General features: G+C 58.8%; 1 protein-coding gene and 1 non-coding gene across 2 annotated transcripts; both read right to left on the reverse strand.

Moving 5' to 3' along the window:
• Positions 1–238: 238 nt before the first annotated feature.
• On the reverse strand, positions 239–22,206 carry BTBD2 (BTB domain containing 2). Its single transcript, XM_037504985.2, is given in 10 exon segments — positions 239–1,208; positions 1,349–1,495; positions 1,681–1,768; positions 1,984–2,176; positions 3,077–3,274; positions 3,504–3,609; positions 4,269–4,425; positions 7,408–7,527; positions 21,780–22,021; positions 22,024–22,206. Coding segments are annotated over 10 exon segments (1,560 nt in total). The 5' UTR covers positions 22,171–22,206; the 3' UTR covers positions 239–1,046.
• On the reverse strand, positions 9,800–9,903 carry LOC119242477 (small nucleolar RNA U13). The gene has a single exon (XR_005124485.1). It is a non-coding gene; the product is annotated as a small nucleolar RNA U13 (small nucleolar RNA).
• Positions 22,207–23,572: the final 1,366 nt, after the last annotated feature.

The raw sequence follows: 23,572 nt of genomic DNA on the forward strand, positions 1-23,572 counted from the left end.
CCCCTCCACTGCCCCGCAGGGCCGGTGCCCAGAGGGTTCGGGCAGGAGCAGAGGGTACAGGAAGGGTCTGCAGCTCACCCAGGGTGTCGAGTGCTGTGTGAATGCCCAGATGTCAGTTTCCAGATGCTGGCAGGGGTTGCCCAGCCAGCCCCGCTTATTTCCAGTAGGGGAAGAGAAGGGGCCCCTCCCCCCACCAGGCCCCAGCGCGGCCGGGGTCCCACGGGCTCGGACAGGGCTGGAGGGAGAAACACATGGGTCAGGGCTGGTGAATTTCTTTCCTTTATTTAAAAAAATCATTTTGGGGTGTGGTGTGAGGAGGGCACACCTTCCATGGCTTCAGGGAGGGCACAGGTTCCAGAAGGAATCACCGGGGCAGAAACATGGGTGGGGCGGGACAGTGCCGGGCGGGGGAGGGGCTGTGTACCCTTCAGCATCTCTGGACAGTGCTTGGGGGCAGGGAAGTGGGTTACAGTATGTACAGGGGGTGCGGCGGGGACTGGCCACTGTGGCCGGCCCATAGCATGCCGGACCAGGCCTGAGGCCGTGCCCTTGGCTGCAAGGGCTGGAACAGGCCTGTCCAGAGAGGCCAGGGGATTGCCCTTCACTGGACCAACAGCGCCCCCAGTGGGCCTCGGCCCCCTCCTCCACCCCGCTCCCCGGGACTCCAACCAGGGCCCTGAGGGCTGAGGTCGTGAGGCCTCGGCGTGTGGCAGGCCTGGGCACTCCCAGTGGACGGGACAAGAGAACACAGGCCCCGCCGCCTCCTGCCGGAGAAATGGGAACCAGATGCATTGCCGTGTGCAGTTGACGAGACGAACGAGACAGAATCGACACAGACCCTATGGCCGGGCAGCCGGGCGGCCTGAGCCGCGGGGACGGTGGCGGGTGGGAGCCCCACACCTTGGACCAAGCAGACCCTCAGCTCGGGCCGGGTCAGGCCCGCCCTAGCCCCAGTCCTGAGGGATTGTCTCACCCCCACCGCCGCCGCGAGGAGCTCAGGCCCTCGGCCGACACCCAGAACCGCGGCTGGGGCGGGCGGGGGCGGCCTAGGTGTAGAAGATGACCTCCGGGATCTGCCCGTCCTCCACCGACGTGCCGTTGTTGTTCCCGGCCGCGTAGCAGAAGGTGAAGCACGTCTTGGCCCCCGTTGTGGGCGACTCGTGGGTGACCTTGCGCAGGCCTTTGGTGCCGTAGTGGGAGTCTGGGCCCTGCAGGAGCGGGGTCACGTGTGGTCAGGACCCCAGCTGTGCACGGGGCCCGAAGCCCTGCACGCCCCTTGGCCCCAAACTGTCGAGGCGGAGGATGAGGACGGGGTGGGGGTGGGGGTCGGGCGAGGGGTCCGGCGCACCTTGAGCGTGGCGCACGCTGTGTAGTTGACGTTGGGCAGCACCTCCACCGGCTCCTTGAACATGACCCGGAAGGTGCTGGCGGAGCCGTCGCAGCTGAAGCCCGTGTCGTTCTGGCCCAGGACGGTGTTGCTGTCCGTGTGAATGATCTGGGGCGGGGGGGGAGGGGGGCAGAAGTCGGGTGCCGCTCGCTCCCTGCCCCCGCGCCCACCCCTGGGACCCCAGAAAGCCCGGGGCCCATGAGAAGGTCGACGGTGCTGGGGACACCTGAGCTCCAAGAACTGGACCCGCCTCCACCCCAGGGGCCGGCGCAGACCCTGGCGGGCCGGGGTACCTGGATGTTCACTTGGTAATCCGTGGGCCCGTGGATGGAGCCGTAGAGCCCGAAGCCAACCACGAAGATGCGCTTGTTAACAGAGAACCTGGAGCAGAGAGCGGTGCCCGGTGAGCGGGGGCCTCCCCCTCAGTCCCGAGAACTCAGAGGGTGGCCCCCATGGGGTTCCAGCCCTCCGGTCCTGAGGACCCAGGGCCCCCAGGAAGCCCCGCCCTCAGCACCCTCCCCATCGCGCACCCCTTCCTGCCCCGGCAGCACGTCCCGGCCCCGGCGCCCGCCCGCCCCTCGCCCCCCGGCCACCACCTGATGCGGTCACTGGTCCCGCTGTAGCCCCAGCGGCTCTCCACCTGCTGGAAGCGGTTGATGCAGCACTCCTTCCCGCGCAGGCAGCAGCGCGGCCGGTCGATGAAGTCCACGCGCGGCTTGGGGTTGACGGTGAAATGCAGGAAGAGGCTGACCACCTCCCGGTCCACAAGGATGCCTGACTGGGCGGGGCCTGCAGGGGCGGGGGGGGAACCTCAACACCTGGCACCTCAGAATGACCTCAGGCTTGCTGCAGAAGGCCCTCGGGGTGGGGGACAGGCCCACCCCAACGTGGGTGGACACGCCCACCCACTCATCCCTTGGGTACAACCCCCTCCGGCCCCCAGCTGGGCCAGCTGCAGGGAGGCGGGAGCAGCAGGGAGCAGCGGAGGGCTCTAGGCTCGGGCCGGGGGTGCGACGTGTTCACAGGGAGGTGCCCGGGGCAGGCCGAAGCAGAGGGGAGTAAGAAGTGAAAACCTGGACGCAGTGATGGGACCAGGGGAGGTCACACCTGGCGGGAACAGGCGGGGTTGCGGGTGCCAGGCCGCGCACACCCGGACACCTCGTGCGTCACCTCAGCACCGAGCAACACTGGACAGCTCAGGCGCTGGCCTGAGTCTCAACTTCTGGTCAAAGAGCAGCAGCATGTAGGGTGGTGTAGCCCCAAAAGTGCTAGTCTGCTGCTGTGGCTACGTCTGGGGCCCCTGAAGGAGGGAGGGGAGGGCCGATGTGGGCTGGGTGCCCTGGCCACGAGGCTGCCAGACAGGGAGGCGAGCCCCAGGGTGGGCCCCGAGTGCGTCTCAGCTGCCGCAGGCCCCAGGCCTGGGCACCCCACGTCACTGAGCCCAAGGCACCGGCCACATGACGCCCCTCAAGGGGTTGTCATGGGTAGGGACACAGGAGCGCGACCCCTGTGGCACTGCCACACGAGCCCTCGGGCGCTCGTGCAGGTGACACGGCAACCTGGGCCGCCCGGGGCCGTGTGGGGCAGGTGCCGGTGTCCGTGGCGGACACCGGGCTGTGCGTGTGGGGCCAGGGGCCCGGGACAGCACCACAGGGTGCGCCTCCCAAGGGCCTTCAGCACCCGGCTCACCTGCAGCAAACTCCTCAATGGTCATCAGTGGGAATCGGATGAGGGTGAGGGCCTTGCCCAGAACCTTCCGCTTGTTCTCCGGCGTCACCTGCAGCTGCTGCCGTTGGCACTCGGCCTCAGACCAGCGGACGACGGCGTTGAACAGCCGCACCTCACGGATGCCCAGCGTGTCCCGCTCCAGCACGGCCACCAGCGTGTCTGCAGCAGGGAACACACACGGGGCTCGTACTGGGGGCCTCGGGGCCTCTGCCAGGTCCAGGCTGGGGCCACCCCACCTCTGCCTGCACTTGGGAATGTGGTTCCCCAGCTGTCAACCACGCCGGCCACGGAGCCGTCCCCAGCAGCAGATGCCAAGGCCAACCGACGGACAGCGAGCCCCTGCCCTAGAGGGCCCCAGACACGGGGGTGTCTGTCCTACGGGGCTCACCCAGGTCGATGTCCGTGAAGCCCTCAGCAGTGATGGCGTCTGCCGTGTTCTTGTCGATGTTCTCCAGGCACAGGCTGGCCAGCTGCGGCTCGTCGAAGAGTCGTGCCTGGCGCGGGGAGCATGGACTCTGGTTCAGAACTTGTCACAAATTTCAAGTCTTGGGGGGCAGCTAAGGGACGGGTGAGATGTGCTCCCTCTAAGTGTGCAGGAATCAGAGCTTGGGGGTGGGTCTGGCAGGGGCCCAGCAGGGCCGGGAACCCGCCACAGGAGCCGGCGCCAGGCCCGTGCCAGCGCCCAGGGCGCCCGTCTCGGCACGTGGCTGGGAGTGACCCTCTGGCGGCCGCCCAGCTGCCCCGTAAGAGGTTTGCAAACCCAGTGGGGCTGGGCGGGGCTGGCAGTACGGGAAGAGGGGGACCCCGTGCCTTCCACCCAGGCCCGCCTGTCAACACCCCCCTCCCGCAGCAGCACCGCCCGCGCCGAGGCCCTGAGAGCGCAAGAAAGCGCCGCGGGAGTCTTGGGTTAGAAGGCGGCGGCGGCCAGGGGTGCGGGGAGGGGGCGGCCACGAGCTGTGACACCGGAGGGGCACCGAGAACTCAGAAATGCAGACAGACCGCTCTGCCCGTCCTGCCCCACACCTGAGCCCCCGCTGTGCCCCACGCCCAGGCCCTCCAGGGACCGGGACCCGCAGCTCCGCCCCTGCCGCTCGCCCACCACCCACCCTTGCCAGGCCGGGAACCGCCCCCCCTCCCCGGGCGCGCGCGGCACCTGCGTGAGCAGCATGAAGGCGTTGTCGGCGCGGAGGTTCTTCTTGAGGAACTCCACGCAGTGCGCCTCCAGCGCGGGCACCGCGTACTTCTTGGCCGTGTACAGCGTGGTCATGACCGTCTCGGGCCCGATCTGCACCTCGTCCGAGTAGAGGAACCTGGGGAGGCAGGACGCAGGGTGCGACCCCAGCCGCACCACCGGGCTCCACGCCAGGCCCCACACACCCCATCGCCGGGGGGGGGCGAAGACGTGCCTGAGCCGGCACCCGATCCGCGGTGAGAAGCCAAGCCGGGGTCCCGCGCCTCGCCCGGCCCCGCGGGCCTGCTGCCCTGACGACACGGAACCCGGCGGCGCCTCGGGGGACTGGCCCGCAGGCGAGCAGAGGCCCCCACCCCAGACCTGGACGCGGGCCACCGCCAAGCCCGCGCCCGCAAAACCACGGGGCCGAGTGCCTGGGGCCGACAGCGTGAGGCCACCACCCGGCTCCAAATGCGGGTCAGAAGTTGGGGTCCGTAAAGTAAACCAGGGCAACGGTGGCAGAGCCGCCAGAAATGAAGCCTGTGCAGCTCCGGGATGCGACCGCGGCGGCTCCTCGGGAGGGCGTCCTGGCACCCCCACTTGGCCCTGTACCCGCACTCTAGGGTGTGCCCGGAGAACAGACACCGCTCTGCCCGGCAGGCCCCGAACACGCGCCCACAGCACAGCAGGATGCTTGGGAGCCCCCAGGGCCGGGGACACCGCTCTGCACCCACATGTACCCGCCGGGGGGAGCAGCCCCAGCTGCAGCGGACAGTGTCGCCGAGCACGCGGCGCCCCTCACGCCCGGAGGGAGGCTCAGCCACATCCGCCACAACGGGAGCCGGGGCAGTGAGAGCAGAGCCAGCCTCCCAGCGAGCGCCCACCGCAGAGCTTACTCTAAGGTGGGGCTTGGCAAACAGCCGCCCAGTAACTGTTTTTGTTTGGGGCCTTTTTTTAAAATACAGGCGTCACTTTTATTTTTTTACGTTACAAGATATACCTAACAAAATGGACCACCTTAGCCTTTTTTTTTTTTGGTGGGACCCTCGCCGGCGGCCAGGGAACGAACCGGCGCTGCAGAGGCTGCGGGCAGCCTCGCAGCCCAGCGCTCAACCGCTGCGCCACCAGGGGAGGCCCCAACCTTAGCCATTTTCAAGTGCACAGTGGCATTAAGCACGTTCACAGTGTTGTGAGCTCATCCCCACCCTGCAGCTCCAGAACTTTCTCATCTTCCCAAACTTCCCTGAAAGTCTGTCCCAAGAAACGCTAACCCCCCGGCCCCCGCCATCTGTCCCTGGCACTCTGGGCGTGGCCACTCGGAGGCCCTGCTGCGAGCGGGTCCCACGAGACCCACCGGTTCGTGTGTACCAGAAGGTCCTTTTCAAGGCTGAGGAATACGCCCCCCCGCCCCCCGTGGACGGCCACGCCACGGCCACCTGGATTGCCGCCACTCCCCGCTGGATCGCGCTGCTGTCGACGCGGGGTGCCAGCCTGAACCTGCCTCCACTTCTCCCGGGCGCATGCCCAGAAGCCACACGGCTGGTCAGAGGGTGACTCTAGGTTTCATTTCCCTGAGGACCCGCCAGACTTTCCACAGCAGCTGCCCAACTTCTCCACTTCCTCGCCAACTCTCGCTACCTTCCGTTGTTTCTGGGTGACAGTTCTCCCTGGGGGTGTGGCGGGGCAGCTCATCGTGGTTTCTGTCCCCTTTGGTGTAAACAGTGTAAGCGGCGCCGGCCCGGCACCGCGCACGACTCTTCTGGGCTGCGCGCGCTACAGGAAGGTCCGCTGCGGGGACGGTCCCATCAGGCCGCTGTGTGGCCCCGGGCGGGGAGGCACACAAAGATGTGCACTGACCCCACGACCGCAGCGTGTGATCTGGGAGGCACTGGGGCCCACCCACAGCCCCCCAACCTGCTACACAGAGGTGGGGGTGATGGGGCAGCCACATGACAGAACCAATTGGAACAAAATTTTAAAAAATTATACTTGATGGTGATTTTAGAAGCCAAGTGAGAAGGGGGTGAAGGTGAGCGGAAGGGATGGAGGTGACAAGCAAACCCGTCATCAGACTTGACCTGTAATCAGATCACACCGTTTTTCCTACTCAAAAGGGGAAAATTAAATAAACCCTGTGTTTAAACAATCGTCCTAATTGTTTGGAAAAACCTTTACACTTCCCTACCCATGCCAGCACCTCATTCCATGGCACTCGTGCTCAGAGCTGAGCAAGGAAGGAGTGGGGGTTGGGGGAAGGGGGCCCAGAGCTGGGATGGACCCCCAGCTGGAAAGGTCCTTTACAGTATGTTTCAAAGGACATGCAAAAGGGCCTCCCTGGTGGCGCAAGAGGTTAAGCACGGCGCTGTGAAGCTGTCGGCAGCCTCTGCAGCACGAGTTCCATCCCCGTCCAGGGGGCTACCCACAGGGCACAGCAGACCTCTCCTGTCTCCCCGCTGCTCCCCTCAGCAGTGTGTTTCAGTCAGTCTGCCTGTTCTGCTCCCCACTCTGTCTCTGGTGAATCCTCTCACCCCCCGCATCTCTGGCCTGCACCCCAGTTCTTGTGTGCGTAAATAAATAAATCTTTAAAAAAAAAAAAAAGTACATGAAAAAAGCCCTGAAACTTCAGACAGACAGACAGGTACAATTTAGTATTCTGACAAGTTACTTCAAAACTGCCAACACAGGGTGGAAACGGGGCAGTCCCCGCTCAGTGTGGGTGACCTCGAGCCGGGGCTCTCCAGGGGAGCCGGCACGGCCTCGGACAGCGCCGGGGGTGGGGTAACTGCGATGGGGAGAGGGCTTCTTCTGGGGGTGATGCAGTGTTCTAGAATTAGAGGTGATGGCTACACAACTCTGTGAACGTAACAAATGCCACTGAATTGCACACTTTAAATTGGTGAATTATATAAGAATTACATTTAAAAAAAAAAAAAAAAACACAGGAATGCAAACAGTCCCCTGTCGTGCAGCGAATTCAAGAAGTCCCCGGGGAGCTGAGGGGTCTGGGGTGACACCACTGGGACCTTTATTTTCTTCCTGAGCCCCGTCCACGTTGCACCAGCCCCAGCACCCTGAGCCCCTGTCCTGCACCCCTTGCCGGGAAGGACCCAGAGAGTCTTACTTGAGCAGCGCCAGGAAGGCAGCAGGTTCCACGTCGGGCAGCTCGATCTCGGTCGACGTGGTGGCCATTCCACCATTGAACATGGCGTCGAAGACGGCGCTGCCCACGGCCAGCACGAACCTGGCGAGTCAGAGAGGACTGCGTTACTCTCCACAGGCACACCTGTCTGGCGTCCGAGCCCTGGGGACGTCCAGGGCTGGGGGGTGCCCCTGAGGTGTCACAGCCACTCCTGGGCCAGCCCTCGCCCCTGTGAGCAGAGCATCCCGGGAAGCTGAAGGGTGGAGGACACAGGCAGTACCAGGGAGGCAGGAGAATGCGGGGCCTGGGAAGCCTCAAGGGACACCTGAGCCGGGATGAGTCCAGGGAAAGGCCCACGGGAACAGCAGGCTGGCAGGGGGTGCTGGGAGGCCTGGGGGCCCACTTATACCTGCCCACCCACCCACATCCCAGCTCAGGAGCAAGAAGGCCTGGTGGGTGAAGACAAGCTATGAGGTCTCACCCCCCCCAAAAAAAATATGTCCTGTCAGCTGTAAACCCTCAGGTTGCTCATGCCCAGGGAACCCCGAAGAGCAGGCCCCTACCAGGCTGAATGGCCTGCTCAGCGCTGTCTACGGGAGGTGCCCGGGTTCATCCCAGAGGCAGAGATAGCCCAGGCCACACCTCTGAGTCGCCGTTGCTGAGCGCCTCTCCCTGGGTCAGCGAGCCCCCGTGTCACCATCCCTCCTGGGCCCCCACAATGACAATACAGGTCTCCGAGCAGCCACCCTCAGAAACCAGAGCTGGCAGGCATCAGCAGCAGCCCTTCGCACAGCTCCCCGCGAATCCTGTCAGGACGCCCCTCTTCATGGAGAAGCCCCTCCTACTCCCCCATGCCATGGCACGGCTTCCCTGCCCACTGGGCCTCGTCCACGCCGCAGTTCAGTCCTGAGGGCTCTGTGGGAAACTGAGTGTACTGGGGCGAACTGTCCCTCAAAAGCCTCATTTGGAAACAGGGTCCTTGCAGATGAAATTGGTAAAGGTGGAGCCATGGTGGAGGAGGTGGCACTGAACCCATGACAGGCGTCCGTACCAGGGGGTGTGGACAGAGGCACAGGGAGAGGCCAGGAGACTGGACTGACAGCCCCACGTCGAGGACACCCAGGGCCTCCGGATCCCGGTAGATGAGGAAGGACCTTCCCTGAACCCTCCATAGGCAACACAGGCCCCTGACATCGGGATGGGGCTCACGGCCCCAGGAACAGGAGAGGACACGCCCTGTGTCCCAGAGGCCCTGGGAGCGCAGAGCTCTGCTGTGGCCCCAGGGTGCCCAGGCCTGCTCAGCGCCCAGCCTCAACATGTCCTCAGCGGCCCGGACGCCGGCACAGTCACCTCAGCAGCCAGGTCCCCACCCTCTCACTGCCTCCCACACAGTTCCAGAAATAAAGCACCATCCCGTCATCCTTTCTTTCAAGATTTAAAAAACGATCTTGAGCTCCTGTAGGAATAACCTTCCCCAGTAATTCAAAGGCAAAGTACGAGGCCGCTTGTCGGCTGGGCCTGCTGCGTCCTGCAGAGCCAGCGGGTGGGACCCCGGGGTGGGCAGGCGGACGCGCGGAATCCGCTCCAGGCCCTGCGGAGACAAGCCCGCACCCCACCCCCTGCCGTGTCCCCGGCTGGCCACCTTCTTCAGGGCTCTTCTCCCTCCCCCTTCCTCCGTCTTCAAAGACATAATGACGAAATCAGAATCACAGTATCGCCTTGTCCCCCTGCATAAAAATATACAGACGACGACAAGCGTTGGCAAGGACGTGGAAGTCAGGACACGCGCATGGCTGATGGGGTAAAGATGGCACAGCCACCGTGGAAAACGGCCTGGCAGCTTTTCAGATGGTTCAACATCGAGTTTCCACCTGGCCTGGCAATTCCACTCCGAGGCGTGTGCCCAAGAGAAATGAAGACATCGCTCCTCACAAGGCGTGTGCATGCACGTTCGGAGCGGCAGGCCTCACGGCGGATAAAATGTGGCAGTAGCCTAAGTGCCCACTGACAGATGAGCAGATGTCATCCACCCAGTGGAATATTACTTAGCTTTAAAAAAAGAGTAGAAATTCTGACACCCGCTCTGTGGATGGCTCTGGAGACAGGACGCTCAGGGAAATAAACCAGACAGAGAAGGACACGCTGTGTGACCCACTCACAGGTCCCCAGACGAGCCACCACCCCAGAGGAGGCAGATGGTGGTGCCGGGGGCTGGCGGAGGGGAGGGGAGTTAGTGTTTAATGGGGATCGAGTTCCAGTTTGGGAAGATAAGAAAGTTCTGGAACTGGAGGGCAGAGACAGCTGCACAGCAGCAGGGATGTGCTTAATGCCGCTGAGCTGAGCTCTTTTTTTTTCTCCTTTTTTTCTTATTTCACATCAGAAGGGTAATGTGCCCACGTCCTACCAAGGTTTAAGGAAGGCACATCTCACGCAGCCGCGTGAACACCCAATCATCATGCTTACGAACCGGAAAAGGATCTGAGCCGAGCGCTTAACCAAGGCCGTGTGGCACATGGCACGGTATGCGCGTCTCAGCACGACCCAAAACCTGGAGGTGTTGGGGGAAAGGATGTCCTGAGCTAATCCCACGCAGGCTTTGTGGACCCCACCCCCACTCCAGACCAAAGCCATCAGGACATTGGGAAGGACAAATCCCGTCACCACCAAAGGGAAGGTGGCTGGGACAGGAGGGGGGAGTTAAGCAGCCAGGTCGGGTATAAAAACCAGACACGTGGGCCTTGGGCTCTCTCGCTCGCCTCCTGGCTTCACGGCTCGCGGCCGCTCTCAGCTGCCATTTGGGAGTCCAGGTCGGCGGATCGGGTAGGACGCAGTTAAGACTTTATCTCCCACTTTCTCCCTGAGTTGTACATTTCCTCATTTCCCCTTCCCTTGTGAATAAACCTTTGATTAACCTTTTGCGTGTGCCTGCAGCGGGGTATTAAGTCCCTTTTAAGCACGCGGGTGAGGACCCACAGTCAGGCACCCCGTTTTAGATCAGGGCGGCTCTGTAACAAAGGGAAGGCAGGACACAGCACACTGAAGGGGCATGAGGAGAAGACTGCCCGGAAACTCGGGAAGAGGGTAAAGGTGAAAAGAGCTGGATACAGGGGCCTCCCTGGTGGCGCAAGGGGTTAAGCACCGCACTATGAAGCTGGCACTATGAAGCTGTCCGCAGCCTCTGCAGCACAAATTCGAAACCCGGCCAGGGAGCAACCCACAAGGCGCAGCAGACCTCTCCTGCCTCGCCCGCTGCTCCCCTCAGCAGTGGATTTCTGTCAGTCTGCCTGTTCTGCTCCCCACTCTGTCTCTGGTGAATCCTCTCACCACCACTGTCCCCCCACCTCGACACCTCTGGCCTGTACCCCAGCTCTTGTATGCATAAATAAAAATAAATCTTTAAAAAAGGAAAAAGAGCTGGATACAAATACTATACCGGAAAGTTTCTTTTTCACAGGAGAGGGCTTACTGGCTCTGACACTACCACATGCGTGTATATTCTGGGATTGCACAACTAAGTAAACACGCTGTGAGAGAGCCAGCGTGCACAGTGGGAGAAAACTCACAAATAAGGACGGGGCTGGGAGAATTCTGTGGAGCTGAGATGGAATCAGAGGTGTCCAGATGATCTCATGGGTCAGTGGGTGGGTGCACGGGTGGGTGGGAGCACGGCTGGATGGATGGGAAGAGGAAGGGAGGGCGGGAAGGAAGGAGGAAATAGGAGAGGCCTGCTGCGCCCTGTGGGCAGCTCCCTGGCTAGCTGGGGATGGAGCTGGTGCTGCAGTGGCTGCTGATAGCTTGATAGTGCTGAGACTTTCACCCTTGTGCCACCAGGGAGACCCTGAAACTAGAAAAAAATCTTAACTGGAATGAGAATGAAAATACGACACATGGGCCCCCCTGGTAGCACAGCGGGTTGAGCACAGAAGCTGTCCGCAGCCTCTGCAGCATGAGTTCGATCCACGGCTGGCCAGGGAGCTACCCACATGGCACAGCAGACCTCTCCTGTCTCCCCGCTGCTCCCCTCAGCAGTGGATTTCAGTAGATCCACCTGTTCTGCGCCCCACTCTGTCTTGGGTGAATCCTCTCACCCCCACACCCTGGCCTGCACTTCAGTTCTTCTACACGCACAAAAAAAAGAAAACAAAAAAAAAAAAAAAAAATACATCAAAATGTAAAGGGGTGAAACACTGCTTAGAGGTGACTATCACACATCTACCAAAGAGGTAACCAGGTAAGCTTCCATCTCAAGGATCTAGAAAATGAAGAGCAAAATCATGAAACCAAAAGCTGTCTTCAAAGTTCTCATCATGATCATCAACCACTGTCTTTAGCCTAAACTGATGACGAAAAGACAATGAAAGATGGGCTGTCACTAGAGACCCTAAGAAGATAAAAGATGTGAATCAGGGCCTCCCTGGTGGCGCAGCGGTTGAGCGCTGGGTTGCGAAGCTGCCCGCAGCCTCGGCACCGCCAGTTCGATCCCCGGCTGCTCCCCGGCCACCGGAGGAGGGTCCCGCATGGCGCGCAGACCTCTCCTGCCGCCCGCTGCTCCCCTCAGCAGTGTACTCGGTCCTTCTGCCTGCTCTGCTCCCCGCTCTGGCTCTGGTGAATTCTCTCACCCTCCCGCGCTTCTGACTGTACCCAGTGCTCGTATAAATAAATAAAAATAAATCTTCGAAAAAAAAAAAAAGTCTTTAAAAAACGTCTTAAAAAAAAAAAAAGATGTGAATCAGCAGGGCGCTGGCTGGTCTCCCCCTCTGCACAGACCCCACCCCGACACCACCAAATCTAGTAACATCATGACCATCCTGAGCCTGCTGTGGCCACACAGGGCAGCACTGGCCCTGCCTTGTGGGGGGCCCTGCCTCGCGGGGGGCGTGCTGCCAGCACAAGCACAGAGAAGAGTCTTAAACCACCTCAATGCGAACAAATGGAGACAACTCAGGTGGAATGTCCACTTCCTGAGAAGACACCAGCTGCCAAAACGGACTCTCGAAGAAAGAGAAAACCTACATAAACATACACGTGACAATAAGGGCAGAAACGAGACATCAAGAGCATGAAACATGAAAGGGGGGGAGCTAAAAAAGATGTGGAGTTTCAAGGAGGTATCAACCCCAAACAGAATGTTATATACACAGAATGTTCTAAGTAAAATGTCAGAGAAAGACAAATACTGTATGATCTCACTTATATGTGGAACCTAAAAAAAAACATTTAAAACAGGGAAAAATTTTCAAAACCTAATTCACAGAAATGGAACAGCAGACTGGGGGCTGCCGAGTGGAGACGGGGTGGGGAAAATGGGTGAGTGAGAGCAATAGGCACAAACCTCCAACTAGTCATACGGTGATTAGGAACGTGGTGATTAGCGTGAGCAATATTCTATTATATTTGAAAGTTGCTAAGAGAGATTTTAAAAGTTCTCCTCACAAGAAAAGTAACTATAGGAGGAGATGGATATAAATTAAACATATTATGGACCTCCCTGGTGGCGCAAGGGGTTAAGCTCTGCACTACGAAGCTATCCACAGCCTCTGCAGCACGCGGTCAATCCCCGGCTGGCCAGAGAGAAACCCACATGGCGCAGCAGACCTCTCCTGTCTCGCCTGCTACTTCCCTCAGCAGTGTATTTCAGTCCGTCTGCCTGTTCTGTTCCCTGCTCTGTCTCTGGTGAATCCTTTCACTGCCCGCCCCCACATCTCTGGCCTGTACCCCAGCTCTTGCATGCATAAATAAATAAATCTTAAATTTAAAAAATTAAATTAATTAAACATATTGTGTGATCATTTGCACTATATACAAATAAAAAATCATGGCATGCACCTTTAACTAATAGATTATGTGTCAATGATAACTCAAAACTGGGGGAGGGGGAAAAGAATGATCAAATGTAGTATTTTATATATAGTTACATATACATTATATATTAAAAAAACAAAATTTCAAACCATAAAAAATAATCACACAAAGTTTAGAAAATAAAAATTTAAAAGCATCTAAGAAAATGAACTCAGAATTCAAATTTCCCACAAAGAAAAGTCCACTCCCAGATGGCATCACAGGGATTTTACCAAGTCCTAGAAGAAATCACCAGCCCTCTGCAAACTTCCGGAAAACAGACAAGGGACCACCGCCCAGCTGTGTGGAGCCAGACGTTCTGGCACCCGCAGCAGGGCTCAGTGGATGTGGACTGACACGGCCGTCCTGGAAATCAGTTTCTAGAGAAATGTCTGCTCTCAGAGCCACTCCGCGAGGCAGCATCCCCAGGTATTTCCCTGAAAGAAGGGCCCCGCATCTCCCACCAGACTCACAGCAGCATTATGCACAGTGGGGGGAGGTGGCCCGTCAGCTAGCGAATGGATCAAAAAACATGCCCCGTCCACACAATGGACTTAGCCACAAGTTCGAGAACTGAGGGTTGCTGACAGAGCACCTTGCAATTTTATTTCTGCTAAGACTTTCCCAGTGGCTCTTACACATCTCTGTTCCCCATCCGAGCAGCGGCTGTGGGTACACAGTGATGACTCAACATCTCTCCCGTGTGGAACGTACCTTCCAGAGCAGCACCGGGAAACTTAAACAAAGGGCCAGAGTCAGACTATTTTCATTCCAGAGAATGAATGACTTTAGCAATAAAGAAAAATGAAGTGTTGGGGTGAACCCCAGCAACCTTCCATGAAAGCGGGCAGGCTAATGGGGATATACGGTGTCATCCCATTTATATGAGATATTTAAATACAGCAAAACTAGTAACAGCAGATGGGCGGTGATCGAGGGTTCTTGGTGGGAGGGGGGCATTCTGGGGTGACCAGACATTCCAAGCCTGGCTACAACAGTGACTGCTGCACAACTGTATAACAGACCATTGGGTAGTGTCGTACAGTGTAGATCGAGAAGATTCCATCATCCTACAAAGTATACTGGACGGTGCCAGACCACAGAATTAAATGAAAAATTATTAGCACTGGGCCTCCCTGGTGGCGCAAGGGGTTGAGACGCAACCTCTCCTGACTTGTCCACTGCTCCCCTCAGCAGTGTATTTCAGTCGATCTGCCTGTTCTGTTCCCCGCTCTGTCTTTCGTGAATCCTCTCACCCCCGACACCTCTGGCCTGTACCCCAATTCTTGTATGCATAAATAAATAAAATCTTTTAAAAAAATTATTAGCACTAAGGAGGAGTAAAAAAAAGAAATCATTTAAATTGGATAAAAATAAATATATAGGGCCTCCCTGGTGGCGCAAGGGGTTAAGCACAGCACTATGAAGCAATACGCAGCCTTTGCAGCACCAGTTCTATCCCCAGTGGCCAGGAAGCAACCCACATCTGCCTATTCTGTTCCCCACTCTGTCTCTGGTGAATCCACCCGCACCTCTGGCCTGTACCCCAGCTCTCGTATGCACAAATAAATAAAAATCTTATTTATTTATTTATTTATTTATTTATTTATTTATTTATTTATTTATTTATACAAGCACTGGGTACAGTCAGAAGCGCGGGAGGGTGAGAGGATTCACCAGAGCCAGAGCGGGGAGCAGAGCAGGCAGAAGGACCGAAGGACACTGCTGAGGGGAGCAGCGGGCGGCAGGAGAGGTCTGCGCGCCATGTGGGACCCTCCTCCGGTGGCCGGGGAGCAGCCGGGGATAGAACCGGCGCTGCAGAGGCTGCGGGCAGCTTCGCAACCCAGCGCTCAACCGCTGCGCCACCAGGGTGGCCCAAATAAAAATCTTAAAAAAAAAAAAAAAAAAGATAAATATATAAAAATTTCTATAGCTTCCCAGCAAGGACCAGCTAGAAAAATAAAATGGAGGGCCTCCCTAGTGGTGCAGGAGTTACATCTCAGCACCATGAAGCAATCGGCAGCCCACATAGCACAGCAGACCTCTCCTGTCTTGTCTGCTGCTCCCTCAGGAGTGTATTTCAGTAGGTCCACCTGTTCTGCCCCCTACTCTGTCTCTGGCTAATCCTCTCCTCCAGCCCCACACCTCTGACCTACACCCCAGTTCTTGTATGCATAAATTTTAAAAAATGTAGCAGTAAGTTGAAAAATTACATGGAGAAAACGACAAAACCTTCCTAAGGACAGCAAACTGCCTGAGTAAATGGAGAGCCCATTCCAAGAGCAGAAGCACAGTTCTCTCCTACACTGGGAAGGCCCAGTCCCCCCAAACAATTGATCAACTGCCCTAGAGTGTAAGACCCACCAGGCCCTCTCCGAGTCACAGCACTCATTGTTGTAAATAAAGTTTTATTGTAACACAGCCACATTCATTCATTCATGAGTCTGCAGCTGCTTCTAGGAGGCCACAGTGGAAGTGGCTGCAGTATGGACCATGTGGCCCACTGAAAACAGTGACTCTTGGGCTCTTCATTTAGGTTTGCTGGTGCTGCTCTAGAAGGTAACTTCCACATGAGGAAACTTGTTCTGTCACTGCCTTATTTCCATGCCTACAGTAAATCCCTCTTCATGATGGTCCACTCGAGTTCTTCCTCTTATAAATCACTTCATGAGTTAACATTATAATCGCCACCTACTGTGGCATGTGGTTAGGGCATTTGAATAACTGTTGGCACATGAGCCCAGGAGTGTATTTATCCATTAATAATCTGTTGTCACATGGTTCCAGGTTTGGTTTTTTTTAAAGATTTATTTATTTATTTATACAAGAAACAGGGTACAGGCCAGATTCGCAGGAGGGTGAGGATTCACCAGAGATAGAGTGGGGAACAGAACAGGCAGACTGACGAAATACACTGCTGAGGGGAGCAGCGGGCAAGACAGGAGAGGCCTGCCATGCCATGTGGGACCCTCGCTGGCTGGCTGGGAATGAACCCGCACTGCAGAGGACAGCTTCACAGTGCTGCGCTCAACGGCCTGTGCCACCAGGGGAGGCCCGAAATGTTTTGATTTTTAGTCCTTATGTATCTATCCTTCCATAAAAGTGGCAGTTGCTGGGTGTCCCCGGTGACACAGGGGTTAAAGTCTCAGCACTGTCAAGCTAAAGCCAGCCACTGCGGCCTGAGTTCCATCTCCTGTCTCCCCGCTGCTCTCCTCAGCAGTTTCAGTAGATTTGCCTGCTCTGCTCCCCACTCTGTATCTGGTGAATCCTTACCGGCCCCCCCCCCCACCTCTGGCCTACATCCCAGTTCTTATATGCATAAATAAATAAAAATAAATCTTTAAAAAACAAGTGGTGGTGGGCCTCCCCTGGTGGCGTAGGCAGTTGAGCACAGTGCTGCGAAGCTGTCTGCAGCCTCTGCAGTGCCGGTTTGATCCCAGCCAGCCAGTGAGATTCCCACATGGCACAGCAGACCTCTCCTGTCATGCCCGCTGCTCCCCTCAGCAGTGTATTTCATCAGTCTGTCTGTTCTGTTCCCCGCTCTATCTCTGGTGAATCCTCTCACCCTCCCGTGAATCTGGCCTGTACTCCAGTTCTTGTATAAATAAATAAATCTTTAAAAAAAAAAATAAAAGTCAGTTGGTATGAGAATTTGTTTTTTCCCATCCACTAGCAAACTCTAAACAATTCAGAATAACCTTTTCCAATTTAATTAACTTTATTTTTAATTTCACCTTTTTAATGTCAATAAAACAAATATCTTTTCAGTGTTTTGGCTGTTTTAGTGTATAAATTAGTCTTACATATTAGTTATTGCCAAAAATTTCAAATTATGCTATCTTAGAAAAAAATCACACAGTATCAATGTATTATTTGGCTCACAATATATTTTCACTTTACGATCATGTCTGTAGGGGCCTCCCCAGTGGCGCAGCGGTTGAGCACTGGGTTGCGAAGCTGCCCGCAGCCTCTACAGCGCCAGTTAGATCCCCGGCTGCTCCCCGGCCACTGGAGGAGGGTCCCACATGGCACAGACCTCTCCCGCCGCCCGCTGCTCCCCTCAGCAGTGTGCTTCGGTCCTTCTGCCTGCTCTGCTCCCCACTCTGGCTCAGTGAATTCTCTCACCCTCCCGCGCTTCTGACTGTACCCAGTGCTTGTATAAATAAATAAATAAATATTTTAAAAAGAAGATCATGTTTGTAGAACAGATTAGGATGAAGTGGGGATCTACTGTACTGGATGGATGGGGGACTGATTGTGGAAGCATAAATGTGTAAGGGCTGGCAAAATCTTGACAAAGAATAAATTGCAAAGAACTCCCTCAGGAATTCTCAAAACATGCTGCAAATCCACAAGCATCAAAAAATGTGTTCTTGGACTAAGAATTCATGCCTAACCAAAGCGACCCCAGAAACACAGTTCCTCCTTCTAGACAGCTCTGCGTTGCTGAATCTCCCATGATGGAGTGAATACAGATGTTAATCCTGGGGGCCTCCCTGGTGGCCTAGGGGTTAAGTCTCAGTGCGATCACCACTAAGGCTGGCCAGGGAGGTGACCCACATAAGGCACAGAAGATCACAACGGCGCAACCCTGAAGGTTCTGTATTGCAATTGAGTAAGGCCCGCAGAAGCACAGCTGGCTCAGGCAAGTCAGCCAACAAGCATTACCGAGCCTCCTGCTCTCCCCCAGGCACTTGGGAGGCAGAAGGAAGGAGAAGAAAGACCTCTCTGCTCATAGTGAGGCGCTGACAAGCACACCACCACGCAGTGGAGGAAAACGAGTAATGGGGGAAACAAGTATGATGTAGGCTGGGGGATGGGATCACAAAGCTCACCCGAGTGTGGGGGCCTGACCCCGTAAGACACAAGCCAGCCCCTTCCGTGGCCACACGCCGCTCCCAGTCCTGTCTCCCCGCGTCCCTGCTCAGCCTCACCCAGAGTTCACAGACCCCTGAACCCCATTTGGACCCCCCACCAAGCCTGGGCGCTGGGGGACAGTGGGTCCAGACAGCCTGGGCCCACTGTAGCAAGTAGCATAAGCCCCTGTTCTGCTTTTAAAGTAAAATATACTCATGTCCCTGGGACCCCACATCAAAAAAACTTTCCTCGTTTTTTTGATGCCCTGGGTGGTACTGAGGACTGGCTGGGTGTCCTGAAGACTATCCTCTCGTAGGGGCCTGTTTGGGAGTCCTTATGACCAAATCGGGGGTACCGGCCTCCCAGGAGTGCTGCAACAAATGACTGCAAACTTGGTGACTTCAAACAACAGGCACCCACGCTCCCCAGCCTAGAGACCAGAAGTCTGCAGCAAGGTGTTGCAGGGAGGGGAGGGTCTTCCCCATCTCTGCCAGCTTCTAGGGTTTGCAGGCATCCCCAGGCTCCGGGCTGCCTCCCCCGTCTCAGCCTCTATCCTCATCCCCTCCTCCCCGCCTGCGTCCCATCTCTGTCTCTTACCAGGACACTGGTCATTTGGTTTTGGGTCCAGCCAGATAATCGGAGACCTCATCTGGAAACCCTTTATCACATCTGCCGAGACCCTTTCTCCAAATAAGGTCTCACAAGTTTTGGGATTAGGACTCAAACACAGCTTTTGGGGGGCCACTACTAAACTTACTGCATCAGGGTGGGAGGTTGTGGGGAAGAACACACACAGGTGGGGCGCCTGCCACCTACCTGACATTCCTGAGGCCGACCTTTGACACCTGGCTGAAGTGGGGCCGCCCCGTTCGGCACCCAGGCCACTCTGCTTCTGACAGGCAAGTCTCCAAACCCAGGCCCCCCAGGAGACGGGGCGAGAACCAGGCCCAGCAGCTGAGCACCCCAATATTATTTGGAATCTTCCCAGCAAGAATCCCTGTCTCCTCCCCACATGTACAAGTTCAACCTCAGGAGGTCCCTGCTATGCTTTAGGTTACACCCCCACTTTTTTCAGCTCGCCCACCCAGCCGAGCCCTGGGCTGCGGAGATAAGCACCCACCCACCCACTCAGCAGCCCAGGGACAGAAGCATCTGAGGTTCGGTCCCTTTACACAGGTGACGCCGAAGAAGCTGATGCCCAGTGAGCCTGGGGTCCCCCAGGAGACCCCAAGAGAGCCCAGCCTGGACCACGTCAGGCCAAACTGCAACAGGACAAAATAACCCAAAGGCTACTGGTGGGAATCCACAGGGCGGGGATTCAATGAGACAACAGGAGAAGAAAGACATCATCAGGCGGCCCAGACCCACTCTGGACACTGGGCGCGGGGTCGGGGAGCCGCGGGGCAGCGGGCCAGCACTGCCGGCTCCCGGTGCAGGCGGTCCCCGAGGCTTCTGAGCACGGCTGCAGGGACGGGGAAGCAGGCTCCTGTGGGCGTGCTGGGTCAAGGGCACCTACACCTAAGCCTCTACTCTCAGTGGCTCCTGGCACCTTTCCCACGTGCGCCTCTCCTCCACCCACCCCCACGGCTACAAACCCTAGACTCACATCACCTCTGGCCACCTCTCGGGGTCAGTCCCTCCTTGCCTGTCCCCGGCACTCTCCAGCCAGGAATCCCACCACGGCTTCCGCTCTCCACCTCCTCACATGCCATGGGGGCCTGGCTCCCTCGAAGAGCAAGTAAAGCCTCGGCTCTGCTCGCTGCTCTCTCCACCAAGGCCCCCAGGCCTGTCATGGCTGTGCCCGTCTTCAAAGCAGATGCAGCGGTGCAGTCCACAGCCAGTCACCCCCGCTGCTCCAGCCTTGCTGCGGCTCCCCCTGTTTCAGCCGCTGAGACCAGCGCATTCCTGGACAGCCAGGAGCTCCGAGATCTTGCTCCCCCTCGCTCTGCTCAGGCTGTGGTACCCACAGCAAGTGAGCCCTATGGCCACCCCAAGGCCCTGGTATCTCCCTCCTGCCTCAAATTCGCACCGATGGTCTCTCACTTAATGTCCCCAGCTCCCCAGCCACTGCCCGCCCTGCTGCCTCCTCCCAGGTCCCGCTCCTGCTTTTCCGCAGGGGTCCTCATTCAGCCTTTCTGGTCCCCACACTGAACCAGGCCGTCGGAGAACTCACATGCAATGCAGTGCATGTCCTGAAGTCACCCAGGACAGGGGCAGTGGTGAGGGCCACCGGTCACTAACTCTTCCCTCGAAGGCCTGAGGTGCTGCCTCTGGTGGAGACTCCAGCAGCATCCACACGGCCCCACCCCCACCCCCAAAGCCATAAGCCTGACCCCAATATGGCCTCAAAGAGTTGTGGGACTTAGAGGGACTTGTGGGCAGCAAATCAACCAGCCCCCGACTCCAACTTCAGAGAGAGGGCAGGGCCCAATCACGGGCCTGGAACCTTCCACCAAGAACCACATAGATGCGCAGAAATATCCAAGAAAATGTTGGAAAGAACACTCTCAAAGGCCCAGGGTTAGGCCGCAGTCAGAAAGGCGGGGAGGGCTACTCACAGAGGAAAGCGCATGTCCCCCAGATCAGACCCTCCCCAGTCTCCCACCAAGTAACCCAGACACACCCACCAGGGCCCCCCAGGTTCCTGGGATGCAGCGAGGACAGGGTCAGAAGGACACGGAGTGGCAGCCAGATGGACGTGAGCTCCATCCCGCCCAGGACTCTGCGGGCTGTGCCCAGGAGACTACACATCATGGGGCCTGGACCAGCTCTTACCAGAGAGGAGGCCTGGGGTGGGGATCACAGAGCTGGAGAGCACTGGGAGGGCTCATGTGGTTTGCAAGACTGGGGGTTCTGGGTTCATGAGGCATAAGTCTCTGCTGGGGGCCTAGGGGTCACAGCAGGGGGAAGATGGGGTGGGATAGCAGGGCCAGGATGAAGTAGAGGGGGAACCACAGGCAGAGGAGGGGGGGTGTCGGGGGCAGGGTCCTCAGGTGGGTCAGAGTGGGGGTTCCCACAGGGCGTGGAAGTGGGGGGGGTCTCTGGTGGGGTTGTTGGCTCTGAGACTGGACATCCTGCCGGAGGTTTCAGGCTCCTGGGAAGGGTGGCATGGGTGGGGATGGAGGGTCTGGAGTGCCCAGAAGTCCTGGCTGAGGTGGCAGGGCCAAGGTGACAGGGCAGGGGTGGAGGCAGTGGTCTCTGAGGTCAGGATGGCCAGTATGTGGGATGCTGGGCGGATGGGGGCCTGGCAGGACCTTGGGGGATGACCGGATCCGGGATGGCCAGTCTCAGGAGTGCAGGGTCCCCTGAGTGCGGGTCCTGGGGCGGAGGTTCCCCCAGGTCCCAGGACGCAGGGATGGCGTGGATGATGGGGTTTGGGGATGGCAGAGGCGGCACACCTGGGGTTCAGGGGTGGAACATCTCCGGCTCCCGGGGTCCGGTGACGGCGGGGGTGCCCAGAGGAGCGTGGGCATGGCGGGGTCCCGAGAGCTGGGGCGGCGCGTCCCGGGGTGCCCGGCCCCTAGGTCCAGGGAGGGCGCGTCCCGCGGGTGGCGGGGCCCGGGCGGCGCGCCCCAGGGTGCCGGGGGCGATGGGGGTGGCGCGCGCGGGGCCCCGGGGAGGCGCGCGCGGATCCCGGCCCCGCCCGCGCGGCCCACCTGTGCGCCGGGATGCGCTGCGAGCTGAGCCCCTTGCCCACCAGGAAGTGCACGTCGCACAGCACCTCGTTGTTGAAGAGGAAGGCGAAGCGCTCCTTCACCGTGGGCTTGGTGGCCTGCCAGTTGTAGACGGGCTCGCGCAGCAGCGCCCCGGGCCCCGGCTCCTCCGCGCGCTCCCCGCCCGCCGCGGCCTGCGCGCCCGGCCCAGGCGCCGGCCCCGCTCCGGCCGGAGGAGGCCCGGGGCGGCGGCGGGGCCCGGACCGGCGGCGGCGGCGGCGGCCGCGTTGCCGGGGGCCGGGGCGGCGTTGGCGCTGGGCCCGGGGCCGACCCCCGCGCCCGGGCCGACCCCCGGCGGGCACGACGCGCGCCCGCCGCTCCCACCCGCCGCCATCTTGTCGGGCTGCGGCGGGGGCGGGGCGGCGGCGGCGGAGGAGGGGACCCGGCGGAGGCGCGGGGGGAGGGGTCGGCCGGGGGCGGGGCCGGGGCCGGGGCCGGGGCCGGGCGGGAGGAGGGGTGCGGAGCCGAGGGAGGCGCCTGGGCGGGGGCGGCGCCGGCCGGGTCCCGCGCCTCAGACCCCGGGCTCGCTCCCCAGTCGGGACTCCCGACCTCGGGCTGCGGGCTCCAGCTCCGGGGTCCTGCGCCCCTACCTCAGGCCCCAGATCTCGAATTTCAGACCGCCGACCCCAGATGCCGGGTCCCTTACCTCAGACCCTGGATCCCGCACCCCAGCTTCTAGAACCCCCACCCTGGACCCCAGATTCGGCCCGCACCAGCCCCCTCCAATCCCAGACCCCATAACCCTTGCCCACCTCCCTACATCGGTAGTGCCCCAGACATCGCCAGCCCGCCACCCCAGCGACACCCCCCCTCCAGCTCTGCCACACACAGGCCAGGACTCCCCCCAGCCTGGCCAGCCTGAAGAATCCCCCCACTCTTGGGCCTGCAGTCCCTCTCTACCTCCTTCACCCTGGGTCTCACCATCCCGTGCCCGCCTTCTCCTACTGTGACCCCCGGAACCCCCCAGAAACTCCTGCCTCATGAACCCAGGAGCCCCGAACTCAGAAAGAACATCGAGTTCCAGCGCCCCGCCAGCTCTGTGATCCCCAGCCTCCTGGACCACCCCCCAGCTCCCCAAACCTGCCCCCCCAGACTCCAACCCCTAGATCCTGGACCCCATACTGCAGACCTAGATCTCAAAACTCAGACTTTGGACTTCAAATTCCAGACCCATACCTCAAACCAGGAATGAACCCTGGGCTCCAAAATCCCAAATTTCATCTTAGACCTGAGGAACCCAATTTCAGACCAGGGGTCCCAGACACAGGCATTATCTCCCAGATCATGAACCCCAGGTCCTAGAACCTCAGCGCCCAGTAGTGCCAGACCTTGGACCCCAAACCCCAGAATCTGGATCCCAGTTCCCCAATCTCAGATCCTACATCTCAGACCTAAGATCTTGGGTCCCAGGCACCATATCCCAATCTCTAGACCTCAAACTGCACACCTGGGACCCCAGAACTCAGACCCCAAACATCTGACTCTAATCACAGTCTGTAGTCCCCAACTCCCTTCTCAATTCTGGAATCCAGACCCAGACTTTTGACCCTCTACTCCAGAGTCCAAACACCCCCTCCCCCCAGCCCTAGGTAGTCTGCCAGTCAAGTGCAGTGGACCCCACTGTTCAGAGGAAACAAAATGAAGCCAGGGAGCTACTGCTGGGTGACCTGGGAAGAAGGGTGCTCGACAGATATCAGGACCCTCCCCTGAGCCAGGTATGGCTGGGTGGTGTAGAC

This window comes from Talpa occidentalis, unplaced genomic scaffold (assembly GCF_014898055.3).
Source record: "Talpa occidentalis isolate TD23 unplaced genomic scaffold, MPIMG_talOcc4v2.1 talOcc4.12, whole genome shotgun sequence".
Classification (NCBI taxonomy): domain Eukaryota; kingdom Metazoa; phylum Chordata; class Mammalia; order Eulipotyphla; family Talpidae; genus Talpa; species Talpa occidentalis.